Source organism: Apus apus, chromosome 4 (genome assembly GCF_020740795.1).
Source record: "Apus apus isolate bApuApu2 chromosome 4, bApuApu2.pri.cur, whole genome shotgun sequence".
Lineage (NCBI taxonomy): Eukaryota > Metazoa > Chordata > Aves > Apodiformes > Apodidae > Apus > Apus apus.
In genome coordinates this window covers 15,217,296-15,236,081 of record NC_067285.1, presented here as the reverse complement: position 1 = coordinate 15,236,081, position 18,786 = coordinate 15,217,296, and the positions used below count along the sequence as shown (strand labels likewise).

Sequence of the window (18,786 nt, the reverse complement as noted above, 5' to 3'; positions counted from 1 at the left end):
CTAAGATATACAGAGCTGATGGTGCCAGTGCAGTGCAGGGATACTGCTGAAAGCCCCGCTTGGCCCCTTGCAATGTCTTAGGTACATGGCTCTTATATGCCCCCAAATTGCATCTAGAGGAGGATGGGGTCCAACTCCACCCCACAGAGTAACAGTAAAATAAAAATAAATAATGTGTCATTCTAAGAGGTATCAGTGTATTAATTTTGTGAGGGTTTTTTCATTAATTTCCATTTGTAATGCAAGTGTTGAAGTTGTTAAACATCAGGCATTCCTGATAGTATCTTTAAATGCTTTGTTCTGGACTCAGTTTAAAGTTCAAATGTAAAGCTCAAACTTAAAAGAGGACTGTAGATTTGCAGCATCCCCTGATGGCAATCTATGTCTTTGTTGTATGCTGTAAATTGTACATAGGAAATTGAAAACTTTGTTAATCTATTTCAATAAGTCTTTGGGGGTTAACTTTGGAACAAAATTATTTTACTGAAAAGGTCTCAGACCACTAACAGCTTTTTCTTCATTTTGGTTCTGTTTCTTATCATTCTTTTCAGGTTTTGGCATTCCAAGAGTACATTTATGTTTTGTCCCTACAGGATTAAAAATCTGACCTTCCAGAAAACTCAACCCAACTTTCTAGGATGCAACAGCAGCAATTGATACTTGGGCTTACCATTGTACTACATCATTATTACAGGTATAATGTTGCCAGACTCAAAAGATGTGTCCAATCCTCAAAATTCATTCAATTTCCAAAAAAAAAAAAAAACAAACATATTGTCACAGACCGTTCACCACACGTTTTATAATCCATTTTTTAATTATCTTCTTGAAGTCTTCCTACAGATTCCCACATCTGACTGTAACAGAGCATATTATTGCCAACTGTCACATAAGAATTTGGAGAGAACTTCCCCATGCAAGGCAGATGCTTAATGATGGACTATCCTAAGCAGACAATGCAGCATTCCACTGGCTACATAGAAATTGTGGCTGGGAAAAATCAGACGCTTTCCTATCATATTTTACTGGTAGAAATGACACTTGATCCTTGCTTAGTTAAGGTGATACAGATTAGGAAAAATGTTCACTAGCAGCATTTTGGTATCATCAGTGCTATTGTTACATAACTGAGAGGAAAAATTGACTTTCCAGAAAGACTGATGAAATTAACTTAGGTTTAATTTTTCACAGAAACAGAACTATCCTGGTTTGAGCCAGGGTGAAGTCACTTTGTACATCTTTTCCTTCTTTCTTCCCTGTTGTATTTTTTCCCAAGTAATACTGAGTAATGCAATTGTAGTGCTGGGTGACTCCCAACCACCAAAATATTAGATCCACCTTAGTTTAAGTGACACTACAAGCTCAAACTGATTGTCCTAGCACAGACCTGTCTTGCAGTTCAAGTGCTAAGGAACAGCTGCAAAGTCAGGCCTAAACCATCTCACTCTGCTTGCCCTGATGGTCTCTGTGGCCCTGCCCAAGTGCTCATGCTGTGCAGCCAGTTGGAGCCAAGCACTTAGGAAACTCAACAGAAAATTATAGCCCTCCAGACAGAGCAACATGCTGGGGAGGAGTTGTTGAAGGAGGAGTTGAAAAAAAAGTCCTTATGGAAGGGGTCTTTATCAACACAATGCAAGCTGCTAAGAATAACTTTGTTTTAACAGTTAATTAAATCAGAACAATATTAATAGTTAAATGCTAATTTCTTTTTTGTGTGTGAGGCTAAATAAAATTTATGGTGCCTTACTAAATAAGCAAAGTATCAATAACAGAATGAGTCTTTCCATAATTATCCACCAGGGTTTCCCCTGAACTTCCTCTGAAAGGTCTCCTGCTGACAGTGTCAAAAACAGGGCAGGAGGCCAGATGAGGCAGTCAGTTCCTGCATTTCCATATGTTTGGCAGGAATTTTATGTATAATGACAACTTCAGAAGAGATCTACAGTTCTTCATAAGAAACCTGAAGTCACAGTCTGTTCTGTATTAGTGAAGGGAATTTTCAAAACATGATAAAGAAACCCCAAAGGGTGTTCCGAGTTACAGACATGGGTGCACAAGCTTATTAAGACACATTTTAGCTTTTACTGAAATTTATTTACAAAGGCTGTTACTTTATGCACTTTACAGCTTTTCACAGTAACTCCATATGGGAAAGTAGCCTGAAGAGTCACAGGAAGCATACTTAAAAATTAAATTTGGATCACAGCCATGACCACAGTCTGTTAAACTTTGTACCAACAAAGTAAACCACCACTATGTCATGCATGTATCTGTACGTCTGAAGACCTGTTACTGAAATCAATCTGCACCACCATGAACTGCCAGTGCTGGGCTGGCAATACTAGCTTTTTGTTTAGTTTAAGAGAACAATTCTGACATTCAGAAATAGCTCTAAAGGGATGGCTTTTTTAAATCCTTGCAGCAATAATGGATAAAATTCTATGCAACTCTAAGAGAATTAGAAGAAAAAGTATTATTATAACCAGCTTTGCTTTGTTTAGAGTTTTATGGGACTTTTAGATAATGTGATACATTACACTCGGATTTTTTTTCAGTGCATTTAACTTCTCACCACAAGACATCTTTCTGACAAACACACATTACATGAAGAGACTAGGCAAATTAAGATTGGCCTTCTGACAGATCTCAACTCTAATTGTTGATATGAAGACATCAGAAGACTGACCCATTTCTAGCAGGAATCAGCCTCAATCCTGATTGTTCACATCAATGATCTTTAGACAGTGATGTAGCTTTGCTAGTAGTTTGTGGACAAGATAAAAATTGGTGGGGATTGTAATAATAACAAGCTTGTTAAATAATTTGTCAAAAAACACATTAATATAGCCAAATGCAAGCAATTAATGTGGGAACAAATAATGCAGGCAGTAAGTAGAGGATAGGAAACTATCTTGGCAAGCAGTGCCTTTGAGAAGGATTTATAGTTTGTCACAGATAATAATTTCAACATGATCTTTCCATATAACGCTTTGGTAGAAGCACTATGGCAATGGGAAGCACTACACAGAATTAAGTTATCTTGCAATGTAGGCTGTATTGGCAAGACTTATGAGATTACTGTGACAAGATTTGTTTTCCACTTTTGCAAAGAAATGTGCAAACAAAGAGGGTTCAACTAAGAGAGAAATTTTCCAGAAGACAAAAAATTCTAGAAGCTTAATATCAAAGCTTGTGACATGAAAATTAAGGATCCACATTTACTCAAGCTCCTCAAAGAGAAGACTGAGAGGCAACTTGCCCAATGCCAGTAAATGCACAGAAAAGGTATTCAGCAGTAAGTTGTACACATTCTGTAACGAAACAAAGCAAGATTCTAGTATATGGAAGGTAGAGACAACATGAGACTTCAAATAAAAAGATTTTTTTCTAACTGAACCTAATCACTGTTCATCATCTAGGGTCTCCAGAACTCAGTCCTTAGAGGAAGTGGGGAAAAAAACAAAACCAAAACAACTAAACTGTCTTGCATGCAGGAAAGTGGGTTTGGTGGCAATGACGGTATAATTTTGTCTCTTATTTCCACAAGAAAGGAAGGAAAATCTATGTTACTATCTGTATGCTGAAGTTTACAGTTTTGCACCAAGTCATTGATTTATTAAATCAAAATTTTAAGGATTCAATACGGATTCGAAACATTTTTCCAATATACAACTGGTTATACATACTCTAAGCTTTTTGTCTTTCTCTGAAGAATTAAGACATTGGTTGATACATAAAATTGTCTTTGGCTTAGTATTTGGCATTTCCTCCTCATATACAGTCCTAGCTGATCTCTCTAAATCAAAAGGTCTTAGACACAACTAACATTCTGATACCTCCCAGTCTCTTGTGGCAGCAAAATGTAAACTTCTGAAGACTAAAATTTAATTAAACTCATAGAACTTAATATAAACAACATTTGAGAAAAAAAAATAAAAAATACGGTGACTGGTCTTGCACAGAAGCAAATTGAAGATTAAATTCACTTTCTTGAACTTAAAACTTAAGAACATAAATATATTACTCATTTCAAAGCTAAGTAATATTTTTAATGGGGTTTCGCCTAACTGATGACAGTTTTCTATACCACTTGAAAGCATCTTCCATATTCAAATATACTTAGCTGTGACCTTTTCCTAGACTCTCTCTTAATTAGAACACTCAAGTTATCACATTCAATCACAGAACAAAAATCTATTTGTATAAAATTATTTACACGATTTTATGCATCCCTTAATAACTCTATGAACCTGATCCAAGGCTCACTGAAGTCAGCAGGAATTGCTCATTAATTCAGAGAGGTTTGGCATAGCACCTAAAGTTGTAAATTTGGTCTACACAGTTTCAGCAGAAAACTTGATGTCGAAATCAGTTTCTATTACTGAGATAAAGTGTCAGGATTATGTAGCACATTTAAAGGAAATAAGTATGCATTTTTAAATCACTTAAGTCAGCTTTTCTATAGAATACTTTCACATCTATCTAAAAGTCTAGGATGGATATTATTACCTTAAGGGTTACTATTTACTAACAATTTTTTTAATTGGCTAATGTAACGTCCCAAGTCTGTTCAGTTTAAGACTTGCTTGATGAGGCAGCTCAAAGAGAGACATTCATAGAATCATAGAATCATAGAATCTTAGGGGTTGGAAGGGACCTCGAAAGATCATCTAGTCCAACCCCCCCTGCTAGAGCAGGGTCACCTAGAGCACATCACACAAGAACGCATCCAGGTGGGTTTTGAATGTCTCCAGTGAAGGAGACTCCACAACCCCCCTGGGCAGCCTGTTCCAGTGCTCTGTCACTCTCACAGTAAAAAAATTTTTTCGTATATTCACCTTGAACCTCCTATGCTCCAATTTCCACCCATTACCCCTTGTCCTATCACTGGTCATCACTGAGAAAAGCCTAACTCCATCTCCCTGACACTCACCCCTTACGTATTTGTAAACATTGATGAGGTCACCCCTCAGTCTCCTTTTCTCCAAGCTAAAGAGACCCAGCTCCCTCAGCCTCTCCTCATAAGGGAGATGTTCTACTCCCTTAATCATCTTTGTAGCTCTGCGCTGGACTCTCTCAAGCAGATCCCTGTCCTTCTTGAACTGAGGGGCCCAGAACTGGACACAATACTCCAGATGCGGCCTCACCAATGCAGAATAAAGAGGTAGGAGAACCTCTCTTGACCTACTAACCACACCCTTTCTAATGCACCCCAGGATGCCATTGGCCTTCTTGGCCACAAGGGCACATTGCTGGTTCATGGTCATCCTCCTGTCTACCAGGATTCCCAGGTCCCTTTCTCCTACACTGCTCTCCAGCAGGTCAGCCCCCAACCTGTACTGGTGCATGGTGTTTTTCTTCCCCAAATGCAGAACTCTACACTTGCCCTTGTTGAACTTCATCATGTTTCTCCCCGCCCAACTCTCCAGCCTGTCTAAGTCCCTCTGAATGGCAGCACAGCCTTCTGGTGTGTCAGCCACTCCTCCCAGCTTAGTGTCATCAGCAAACTTGCTGAGGGTACATTCTATACCCTCATCCAGGTCGTTGATGAAGATGTTGAACAACACCGGTCCCAGTACCGACCCTTGAGGGACTCCACTGGTCACACACCTCCAACCAGATTCTGCCCCATTGACTACAACTCTCTGACTCCTTCCTTTCAACCAGTTCTTGATCCATCTCACTGCCTGATCATCAAACCCATACCTGATCAACTTATCTACAAGGATGCTGTGGGAGACGGTGTCAAATGCTTTACTGAAATCAAGATAGACCACATCTACCGCTCTACCATCATCTATCCACCTAGTAATTTCCTCATAGAAGGCTATGAGGCTAGTCAAACATGATTTACCCTTGATAAAACCATGTTGACTGCTCCTGATGACCCCCATATCCTTGATATGCCTGGAGATAGTGACAAGAACAAGTTGTTCCATCACCTTTCCAGGGATGGAGGTGAGGTTGACCGGTCTATAGTTACCCGGGTCCTCCTTCTTGCCCTTCTTGTAGACTGGTGTGACATTTGCTATCCTCCAGTCCTCAAGCACCTCTCCTGTTACATTAAAACGTTATTGTATGAAGGAAAGAGAACATCCTTAATAGTAGCATTCAGATGAGGGCAAAGCCAAGAAACCCATTCAGCTGGGATTCCTCTGTAATAAACACTATGTAGAAGTACCCCCATAACTTGGCAACTGCTATGTGCAACACACCAGGGACAAACATAAAACGGTCCGTCAGTTTTATTTGTCTGCAAACCTTTGGCATACTAAGCCTGACTTCAACTAATCTAACTTCAGGCACCTAATTTAGGTGCCTAGAGATGGAAATGACAGTCAGGATTGGGCACAAATGGCAGCATTTGAGTCAGAAGGGTCTGGAGGGGTGACCTGTGGTGGAAATAACTCAAGTGAGATTAATCCAGTTTTAAAATCTAGAAATATATTAGTTCCAGTCCATGCAGGTTGTTATGCACAGTCACTGGATTCAAATGAAAAATATCTTCATAATCCCCTTGTTAATGATACTAGTTAAGTTGTATCCCCTTAGGTAATTCACAGTCATCTGGCAGCTCCAGCACAAGGACCAAACACAAAGAAATAGGCAAATGAAGGGCTTATTAAACAAATAACTTAAGAGCTGCCATAAAATTTCCTTGACTAGTAAATATTTCTGTTTCTCCTGGCTTCAGGGAAAAAAAGGTCTTTCATTCTATAATAATTTGTTTATATCTAATGCTTTCTTTTCAGGACTAAAAAAACATTTTGCCTAATATTAAGGAATTTAGTGTCACTGATTTTGTAAAAGTATGATTTAATATTGACAACAAATATGACTTCAAAAATCCCCATTTCCTGCCTGAAGTTTCAAGGATTAATAATTTTGAAATTACTTTGAATTACGTTATTCTAAAACTCAAACTAATCTCTGGCCCTCTCACACCGGCTAAAAATAAAGTTTCAGTGACTAGGTCACATTAAATTCAAAGCACTTAGATGTCAACAAAAAATACCGTCTAGTTCTATGACAAATTTCTTCATGCATATTTATATTTATGCATTTCTCAATGACCACACAAATAAGTAGAAGTATGCACATTTTCCAAAGCAAATGAATCTTGGCCATAAAAAAGGGGGTGGCAAGTGTCTTAAAGAGGCTGACTTTAGGACTTTGTTTCCGTACATCAACACACACATGCTAGGTTTCCATTTTATACAAATCCTTTCATGCATTTCAGACAGCAAACATAGAAGTTAGGGTTGATATGCATGTACATCCTTTTCTGTTCACATTTCTAGAAATGCAAGTTTCCTTCTCAGAGTAAATCACCACTTCTAGGCTGACACAAGTAGAATTGTGCAGACTTTTATAATAGATGATAATCTCCAGCAGTACCAGAATATCCCAGTTTATGGTTTTATCATACATTTATATTCATTAGCCTACTCAAGTCTAACCAGCACTTTGATCTTACAATCTATTTTTAACTATGCGGTCTCTTTCTATTAACATGCAAATAACATATCAAAGAAATTAAGGATCGGGGGGATAAGGAAGGTAAAAACAGTCACAAATGTATAAATGACTAAGTTGATACTCTGGCTTCATCAGCTGTTTTGCAGGTGTGCTGTAGCCATTGCTTCCGAGTATTAATAATTCTGAGTAAAGCCAGTTATAAAGAAATCTTTCTCACAAAGAACAAAGTACATCAGCTGCAGGCAGATAATATCCATAGAAATAAGGAAAATATTACATGGAGCAAAGCTAGGATAGATGTGGTCACGTACATCAGTATAATCCACTGATTTGTTAAGCTGAGGATTTGGGTGGTTTGCTAGCTCTGTTTCTGAGAAGATCAATAGCTTCTCCTCCACTTGAACCTCATCCAAACTGCAGCCCACCTTGCCAAGAAACAGAGAGTTCCCAGTCAGGGCTGGGCAGATACCATTCATCACTTCACCTCGAGCATACATGCCTCTATCACATGGAAACAACCCTAGATGATCTTGCAAAAAGCTATAGGTCCAAAAACCAGGATGAACACTTGCTGGGTCATCCTAATCTAAATTATTCCTACAAAAAATAATTTTGCATAAAACCAGCAACCCTGCAATTTAGAAATGGCATCATTAAAATGTATTTTGCAGAGTCTCATCTCCTAGGGCTAATACAGATCCATCAAAGATTGCAGAGACGGGGCGTTTGCCTGCCTGAGCTGCAGCGAGCACACAAAGCGATGCTGGCATCTCCTGGTCGAGCTAGACTGGCTCTGCACATGACACAGATTTGATCTGTGCTTGAGCTCCTCAGGGATTTCCAGGCAAACACAGAAATCCTCAGTGTCCCTCTGATAAAAATCCCAAGAAGGAAAAGAACTATAGACTTGCTGCCTTAAAACAGCTGAGAAAAAGAACTGGCTTATGTTAGGAAGGGAGATTCATAACTCAGAAGTGCTTTATCATTGGTCTTAACTACTGTCATAGGATTTTGCAATGAAATTCTGTTTGCTGTCTACCAGAGCACATCTATCATGGCAGTGTCAATGTATCTCTAGCACTAGCATGAAGTAAAGAAGGAAATATATTAATGACCACTGAACATATAGTTATTTTCCATTATGCCTCACCTCCAATGAGAAGGAGTTAATTTATTAATTAACACTCCTATTAGCTAAAAATACTCTTAAACCATGTAAATACTTTAGAGCAGTTCTATCAGCAGCTGAGGCAATCAAATAGATTAAATAGCTTTCCTTCTCTCCTAAACCTAAAATTTCACCAGATATTTGTATGGCAAGAGACAACAGTATGGTCTGAGAAACTCCTCAATTAATCATTTTTAAATGGGTTATGAAAGGGAGAGGCAAAACAAAGATAAAAAGTCTCCATTTGAAACCTCTAACGTTTCTGAATATTTCACTCTACAACTACCTGAAAGGAGGTTGTAGAGAGGTGGAGGTTGGTCTTTTCTCCCAAGTAGCAAGCAATAGAACCAGAAGAAATGGCCTCAAGTTGTGCCAGGGGTGGTTTAGATTGGATAGTAGGAAAGAAAAATTACTGAAATGGTTGTCAGGCACTGAAAAGGCTACCTAGGGAAGTCGTTGAGTCACCATTCCTGGAGATATTTTAAAAGACCTGTACATGTGGTGCTTAGGGACATGATTTAGTGGTAGACTTGGCAGTGTGATAGATTAATGGTTGAACTTCATTATCTTAAAGATCTTTTCCAACTCAAACATTTTTCTGAATTATTAATTATATTGACATCAATGCATATAATACTTGGTAGAGTAATAAGATTTGCCAGTGCTTTTATGAACAGCTTGAGATATAAAGCTTTTTTATATTTAATCTTTTTTTAAAATAATTTTTATTTAGGAAATCAGGGAAAATTATGCTTTTAAATAGGTAAGATGTCACAGCTTATTTCATTGAGGATTCATGACCATCGATAACCAGGTTTCTAACAGAGTCTGGAAGTTTTGCTTGTGAATGCCTAGAATATATAAGTTTCACCTTGGGCTACAAAAGCTGTTGCTCTATCTTATTACATCAGAGTACATCATGTATAATCAGATCAGTCACTGTCAAACATCAGAAAAAAAAAAGTACAGCAAAAAAAGCATTTGCTCTCACTGCTAAGTTTCAGGCACTGCATTATGTTAAAGCTCAATCTTACTAAGCTTTTCTACTTACTATCAAAAAATGGACGTAGATACTTGTTGTACCCTTTCATTATTTTTTGTATAGTTGGAGGCAGAATTTCATCTTTTCCTTCAGCTTCAGGAATTTGCATTGACCTAAAGTAATGGAAAAAGTGAGGATGCTTTAAAAAAACATCACCAATTAGAACAGAGATGATATTCCAAGAAAATGCTGTATTAGTTTCAAAGTTACTGGTGATTACTGCCCATCAGATAATTTACAATGAAACATTTGTATGTTTACATTTCACAGCACTGTAGAAAAATAGTGGAAAATATCTGGAAAATATCAGATTTTATGATCTTTCTTAGTCTCTTATTGGAAAAATACACTACTTTAATACCTTAAAGCCTATTGTTTCTTTAAAGTCAGTAATTTCTTAGCACCTCACCTGAGAAAATAATTTAGTTTTCTCTAATACCTTCTCTGTAAATAGAGCACTGTTGTTGCAATCTATGAATGTAAGAGTATGTTGACTGATTATTTCAGCATTTAAAATTAAGCTTCTTTTTACATAATAAAATATACGCAATTTAGCTCCTGGAGAGACAGAAACCAGCCTCAGAGATTAGTGCATAAAAGCACTTTTAAAATCCAGCTTTTACAACACAATTTTAAACAGGTTACAGAAATAATCCTGTTGGGCAAAATCAGTGAGGCATAACAAGAATACAAACTACTCCATTATTCAGAAACTCCTACAGATAAGATCCACAGAAACCGAATAGAAATAAGTAATTACTAACCCCACTTTTGCCCTGAAGCCCCTACAATAGCCTCATGAGGAGGTTCATAAGAAGGATAAGCAAAGAAACTGGGGAAGCCACATACCTGAATTGCATTTCCTTACTCAGTCCATCTCAGAATTAATTTTTATATATTCACCCCCTCACCTTTTATGGATCTTGATGGTTAACAGCTGTCGGAAGGAGAGCTGGGGCTAGGGAGGGCAGTTACAGTGAAAGCAACTGATGTATAACAAAAGGTATCATAGCCTTGCTCTTAATTTCTGACCAACGCTTATGGTGAACACCCCAAAAGTGTGAGCAGGGTGTGCTTACCCATCACAGGTTCAGGCTGTGCACTTCATAAATTGGAACACAAGTGGTACTGACTTCTCACTGCCAGTTATTTGGAAGTATGACTTAGTTCTCTAATTATGAAGGTAAGATGCAAACAACCAATTTACTCAAGGAAGCCCAGCTGACTACAGGCATTGTCTCTGCTAACAGAGAGCAGCCACCTGTATATTCAGCAGGAGAGTGCCACTGTGCCTCTTCCTTTCTAAGCTCTTTCCTAGTTCTAACCAATCCTTATTGAATTTCTTCTTCCCACCTCCTCCTGGATCTGTTCCTGAAAACCCTACTTTTTATTCCTAATGGTATTTTTGGATTCTCTATAGACTTCCAAAGCTTCTTCCTTTTATTTGAATTTTATCATTTCTGAGAGTGTTTGAGATGTTCTCTTAGGAAACTGTGGTTTCATCCACTAGGAATAATCCAGTACTTTAGGTTGGCAAAAATTAAATGCTGAGATGACCTCATTGAATATGTGTGACCAAACCACACTGCTTTTAGGTGTGGAGTCTACTGTCTTTAAGTGCTCCCTTTGCTGCATAATTTCTCTGTTCACAAGACCCTATTCCCACTTAAGTGGCTGTTTTTCATTAACAGTTTTACAACCTGTGTAACTTAGGTACTTGAATGATCCTATTTCCCTTATTTTGTCCCTAGCTTTTATGGGTTTATTATTACAGAACTATGTTAATACTTAACGTAATGTTAAGTGTGATCTTCAGTAATACCAGCACTGAAATAAAGAATGTTTCTCTGGTAAGTTGTGTCCTAAAGAAACAAGCACAGTCATATGGAGCTGAAATGTGAATATAAATTTAAAAAGCAGCTTTATGTTGCACAAAAGTGTTGGAATTAGAAATGTACTTGAACTTAATTAATTTCTTAAATGCTCTACTTAACACAGATTTTTCTGCTTTTTCTAATTTACATGTAATTTTAGTTAAGTGCTCAATGAGCTGCATTAGTTTAATTTCACAGTTTTACTGGATTGTCCTTGAATAACTTTTATGTATTATGAAACAATAATAAAAAAAACTTGTCCCTCTTCCACTGCAAGGCTACAATCAGCACTCACTTCAAGAGCTGTGTTACCATTAATGGCTATTTTCTCAAATATATCTGAAGTATTCAGCATTATTGTATGTAAGGCCTTCCCTTAAAACACCTGTGGCACACTAAGATAATTCTTTATTTCTGTCATTAATACATGATGTGTAGCCTCATATTACTGGTCTTTGATTTTTATGGTTAAGTAAGAACCAGTTGGCATGGGAAAGCTGTCGCGCAGTAATTGAGGTTGCTAATTAATGGGACACTGTTCCTTGTATGCTATTTGGCCATACAATCTCTGAGCAGTCCTATTATGACAAGCCAACATCTGAGAGGAACCTGATGCCTCCTAATTGTGAGTGTTTGGTGTTACCATCCTGGTAACTTTGGAGATACTCAGAAGCAGATTGTCAGTGTTGGAAGGCATGGAACCTACAGATGTTACTTGCCTTAAGTGGTTTTGCTTATCTACACTGTAAGGCAGGATGTCCTGTTTGCTTTGAAGTGCTCTTCAATTAAAGTAACCCTTTCAGGTCTAAGCAAGAGTGAGTTTGACACCCTGGAGTATCTATTGGTTCTAGGCTGTCAATGCAGAATACATGTTTCAGTCTCTTCAGGCTCAATGACCCATGCTTGCTTTGCTAAATGCTGAATTATAATTATTTAATTTCCTTATTTATTCTTATGGCTCAGAAGCTTAGTATTTTTACAGACTAGGCTAAACTTGAAAGGTACAACTGCTTGTTATTTGAGATACTTTCAAGTTAGTGTCTAAACAGAATTCGTTAACTGGAAGGGGAAAAGGGAACATCTGCCCTAGACAGCATCATATGTCACTGCTTAGAAGTACAGTCCAGACACACCTAGAGGAATATTCTGACTATTTTTTGTCAAGTGTTATGTACCATTGAAAGAGGCAGAAACTCCTTAAGACTGAGAGACAGGAGAAACAAAACCCCAAACATTGTCTGAGCAACTTTTTTAAACATCCCCCCTCAGAAAAGCTAGTGGAAAAAAAGCTTTTTTTGCAGATGAAGGGTTGACAGATGCAAAGGTGTTGCTTCTTGTCTGGTACCTGATGTGCTCCAGGATACAGGCTTCTGTATGGCACATAATGCCATGGACACTATACAGGAATTAACTGTCTGTGCTTCTGGGTACTCTTAGCCATGTGGAGGATTCAGAAAGTCTGCCTCATAGTAACAAAGGCAATTATATACTGCAGGCTCAACATATTGGGGAATTTTGCCTCCTTGTTACTTAGGTGCTTCTGAAATTTTTCTGATGTCTTAGCAGTGTTTTATTACTGCAAAGCCATGAATTATCCAGTGATAACAAAGTGTGGCAAGTCACAGCTGATGAGGAAGAAAGGAACAATTACTGTGTGTTTTGGACAATGATCTCATTATAGAACTAGAGAAGGTAGGGGAGATGGATGCTTTAAACTCCCTTCCATGGGACTGTTCCACTTGCCCTCACAGACAAGTGAAAGTTTTATCTAAACATGTGTTTGCACACCTACTTGAACTAAAGCTCAGGTGGAATTTTATCTTGAGGAATTTACTGGGACACCAAATAGGTTAGGCAATGCTACTTAGAGAACTGGCTAACAGGCTGTAAATATTTCAGCTAGAGATGGTAGTGACAATATTTAACTTGTCTGTTCTCACATTTTCTTATTAGAATTACTTGCAAAGAATAATTTTTCCCCATTTTTGTAGAAGAAATGTATTTTAAGTGCTCCATTTCTATCTTACGGGCTTGTTTTGTCATAGCAACTGTGTTGTTAGCAGGATTACTGGTACACAGAAGGGATCATTTTCACCATCCAGCTTTCCTAAAGATTTCACTACTTGATAAACAGAGTAAGAAGACAGTGCTTTAACCAGGTAATTTTTAAGACATCCTCTTTTAGTAACAGATGCACAAAGATGAACTTTACTACCTCAAGCCTGTAGTACATCCAAGTGGATCTCGTATTTCTGTCCTCAGGCAAGTTACCCTGTGCCAGGCAAGGACTATGAGTCTGATATGATATTTACACTTGCTACATGGCAATCCATTGAAGGATCATTTGCTTAAGTTAAATTCCTTCATTTTCTTCCCATCACTCGTCTTAGAGAAAAAAAAAATCTAACTTCAATCAAGGCAGCTGAGATGATTCATGGAGTTTAATCTTTGTAAGAGACAAAAGTCAACTGTCAATTAGATTTCACTTTGTTACCTGGTCAGATATATTTCTAATTACAAGTAATTTGATTATAAACAAACTGATATTATTATATGTTGAAGAAATAATATTTTTAGCACATATTTCTTACCTACACAGCATCAATAGAAAAAGGGCTCTGAAACTGCAGCACTGAAGATTGCACATTGTCAGGTGTCGTTTCAAAAGTTCCTGTAGCTTCTAAAAAAAAAAATGCAGAGGGAATTATTTACAACACATTTGCATTCCAAATATACAAATTTCACAAGGTTTTCAGCACTGAAAATACTGTATGTTGAATACCTGCTGCTATCAATGTATATACATATATATGTAAAATATATCTTATAATATATATGTATTATATTATATAAACATATTTACCTATATGTTCATATAAGTGTAGATACATGTAGTACCTATATAAGTGTATTAGTAAATATATAAAATAAAAAACTCTAAAATTTAAAAAATACTTAGCATCAGCAATAATTTAATTTGCCAATAGAAGCTGCATTACAGTATATTAAAACTCTTTCATTTTTGCATCTATCCTTTAAATATTTTATAAAGTAACTGTTTAGAAAAAATAACTGCAAACATGTTCAGCAGAATCACAAACACTTGGAGCTTTGTCTCTGCTATTCAGGCTTGTACATGAGTGCCTCATGTGCTCCTGTGCACTGCTAGGAATAGAAAATACATAACTTCACCTTAGAACACAGCTGTTTAAAAGCAGTGTCTCTGGTACACAGGCAGTAACAAAACCTCTGATACATATATATTTGGTAAGCTTTTCATTAATAAGGAAAATTGAAATTACATGTGTCTACCTCTAGCTGTTCAAAAAACATCCTTTACCTGTATATAAACAAACATACAACTATCCACATTCATCAAAATCTATGGCTGAGGCAAGATGTTTTCCTCTCAATGGAGTTTATTTGCTTTTGTCAGTCTGATTCACATCCATAATGGTTATTTTAAGTAATCTGCCACTTCAGTAATCCACTTCTGGATCAAAAAGAGTATCAATCAATACTTTAATGCAGTCATGCAACAGATCTGAAACTCTTGGGCTGTGCAAACTCTGCTTCATCAAAGCACTGATATGTTACCTACCCAGAATCTGCAGGAAAACTGTTAAATGTTAAGTTCAAATGAAATATCTGTCTTAGGTTTTATGAAGAGAGAATAAAACAATACTGTTTAAATGTTCAGAATAAATTTTTCAGGAGTCTCTTACACTGCAATTTCACAGTAAATTACTAATAGTTAAGAATTTGATGCTTCAAAACTTAAAGCTTTGTTTTACTATCCTTCAGTGACCAACACAAAATGCTAGTGAACATTTTTACTCCAAAGAAACTTCTTTCAGTCTATAATCCTAGTATAAGCGAGACTAGTGGTATTTGCTCTAATGCAGTGTGAGTGGTACCTGACTTGTATGAAACAGTGCTGTAGTAACAAAGTAAGTTTAATGTCTCCAAGGAAAAATGAAAGCCATTTCCATTACTTTTTAAACAAGTAAAAATTCTTGGATACTTTAAGCATGCACCAGCCTGGGAAGTATTAATGTCAATATAAATCATACACTCCTACTGACTTCCACAGAAAATCATGCAAGAGACATTACAAGAGCCTGTAATAGGAAGATAGAGCACAGATGAGCAGATGGTGTTGTCGGAGTATTGCTCTCTAAATGCTGATTCTGTAGCACTCCTGGTGCAGACCGTGGGATCTCTCTTGCATATCTCATTTTGGGTATGGATAGATATTGTCTACATTCACTATATTTATCTCACAGGAAAATATGCTAAAAATAAGTATTCTCTTTCTGGTTTCCCAGAAAAGCTCTTACTGACTTAATAAGTACGTAATAAAGCATTTTATGTTTAGCTTTTGAGTTGCTGCTTTGAGCTCCTAGTGTGTTTGAAGTTCCTTTACAAACAGATTTAAGGAAACAATTTCTGTACTACTTTGGTTTTAATTTTTACAGTACTGAAGATCAAAATGAATGGATTTGTTATCAATCTCTTTCTAAAGCAATGGGTTTACATCCAGATCTTCACCAACTTCCAACTTAGCAATTTTCTGTGGGATAGGGGGAGAATTTATTCTCTAAAACACAAAAGGTCAAATCCATTCTATGGTATGTACCTTGATTTTTGTATGCTTGGGGCAAGAGAAAGGAAATAACAGGAAGGAGAAGATCTCTTATTTCTGTATAAGAAATACTAATCAAGAGATCTAATTACCATATCACCAAGCAGTCCATCACTCCAAAGGGATATTGCATGCCAGGCAAGGAATAGAATTGGGCAGCTAATTAAGTCTTTGGCAGTCTCACAAATATACCTAAGTGGGACACATAAATCACTGCTTCATGTACATATCTGCTGCATGTGCACACATTTTTCTCCATTGTCCTTTTTTTGAGGTTTACCAAGCTGGCTTCTTCCACTGAAAATCCTGCCTCTTGGCATGTTTGCACATTTGGACCTTTCCTCTGTCATGCATTTTTTATCAAATGCTATACACTCACAGCAGGATTCCTTCCTGCATATGTAGGCCTTATTGATTATTGATATTTAAAACTAATTCAACAAGACACATCTTTTCCTTTTCCCAGAGCCTAGAAAAATATACATAACCTGTTCTCTGCATGGAATATTGAGCTTTTTGGTTTTACCAGACAGAAAACATGCTGTCCAGATTATTGTGCATATGTTGGCACATCTGCATGTTCTAAACATACCATGAAGCAACTGAGGCAAAAGGTAACAAGCATCTGCCCCACTTTCCCATATGATGAGACAACAACACTTTCAACTTTGCATCAGATCAGATTAGGACTGCAAAATAGTATCTAATGTTGTGGCATACCTCCTGGGAATTCAGTATTTATTATCTTCAGCATGAGAGGAAAAGTGAATTATGCAAGTTTCACAGACCTCAAGACTGAAATGGGATGAAGCAAAGAACTGACAGAGAGGGAGTAGCAGGATCTTTATATTTCACTGGAGGTGAATTTTGGGTGAATGATTCAAAGATTAAAAGCCTGCTATACTGAAGTATCTTATCCACCAGTGGAAGCATAGAAAAGACTAAAAATTATGAGTTGAAGACTTTGCCACGTAGCAGTGGCCATATGCCTGGAATCCCATGGCTGCTGTTCTAGGCATCTAAAGCTACATGTAGAATTACCTACAAAAAACATGAATAGGGTTTTATAGATAGTATACGCTGAATTAGCACTGTAGTTGCATTTGACCTCTGAATCTAAACTGTTGAATAACAGTGCCTTTAAGTGCTTGACTGAAGAGCTGCTAGAAATTCAGGAGAGATTCAGCCAGAGCGCCCAAGTGTAACAACCTCTTCTGCTCTGCATTGTCCTACCTGCACTGTTCACCATAACTGCAGTGTAACCAGTCTGTACATATATATACTTTATTAGATCCTCCAGTAGTTAGATTGATATGAACTAAGTGCAGGGAAAAATAGAAAAATTGAAAATACTAAAAACTCAGTGGGAGGAACAGAGTGAATCTATGAAAGACAGTCACAAGACAAGATTCAGAAGTAGAGGGGCAGAGAGATAAGAAGGAAAAACTCCTTCAGGATATGGCCCCAGAATGCCACTTGCTTCCAGATTCTTTATTTTCCCTTTGCTCCTGCCCTTGCTTTTAGAAAATTACCACCTGGTGCCATACTGCCATTTTGTCTTCTCCAATCCTTCTGGGCAGTTTTCCTTACTCTTCTTATTTCCAAACTGCATAGGAAATATTTTTTTTTACCTCCCTTCAGCTGTGCCCAAGCAACAAGTAAAAATAAAGGACAGTGAGTAACTCTTGCTCATCACTAGGAAAAGCCAACTGCAGGCAACTGATTGACAGTAGTTACTGACAGATAGCATTTTCTGGAATAAAATGATGTGCTGTCTTTGTATTCATCTGGATGCCCATCTGTAATAACTGTAGTTTTATAATACTTGCAAGTCTCCCTAAAATACATAGATTATGAAAGAGAAGAAAACGCAAAAGGTTCACACACTAAGATTCTTTTTCATGTTAAGATGGATCAATACTGCAGAGAGCATGGCTTGAGTGAAAAGTAGCAAGAGATTTTTTTATGAGTTAAATTAGAAGTAATAAAATCTAGAAGCAGCAAAATTCTGGGTTTAACTGAGGAACTGACTGATGAAAGGGACCAATGCAAGTGTCTGTATCATGGGCACCCTTTTATTTGGCTGACAATCTGGCTCTTGGCGCACCAGCTAGCTCATTCCTAAGCCCTAAGCACATCTGGTCCTGCCTGGCGTGGACACTAAAACCATGCAAAGTCTCCTCGGGCAAGTAAACAAAGTTAAATTCACTTGGTCCACAGAAAGTAGCTGTCTTATCCTGTTTTGTTTGCGGAGATAGGCAGTATGGGGGACATCTGTGGTGACAGTGCTGTGTTAGCAACTGGATGCATGTGAAGTTTCTACTGTTGATATATCCAGCAGTACTTCAAAGTGAAGTGCTGAATTCTGGTTATGCTCTGATGTTCCAACAAATACAGTTGTCACATGTGACAGGTAATAAAAATAATAGCTGAAAATGTCATTTTCTCACTGAAACACCAGGAAGTTGTTCCAACACGTACAACATCTTCCCCAAGTTTTGCATTCAGAGATGTTTTCTGTCAAAGACACTGTTTAACAGCAGAAAGTGATATTGTTTAAAAAAAAAAGCAGAATTAA

At 37.4% G+C, this 18,786-nt stretch overlaps 1 protein-coding gene across 2 annotated transcripts in view; it reads right to left on the bottom strand.

Annotated features, from left to right (window-relative positions):
• The window catches only part of LOC127383976 (gamma-aminobutyric acid receptor subunit pi-like), a 46,948-nt gene that overhangs the window by 24,467 nt on the left and 3,695 nt on the right, over positions 1–18,786 (bottom strand). For both annotated transcript variants that reach the window (XM_051617799.1, XM_051617798.1), the window contains exons 2-3: positions 14,155–14,243; positions 9,699–9,802 (exon numbers count right to left, since the gene is read on the bottom strand). In XM_051617799.1, the coding sequence (XP_051473759.1) occupies positions 9,699–9,802; positions 14,155–14,210 (160 nt within the window). In that variant the 5' untranslated portion in view covers positions 14,211–14,243. The remainder of the gene's footprint in view (positions 1–9,698; positions 9,803–14,154; positions 14,244–18,786) is intronic.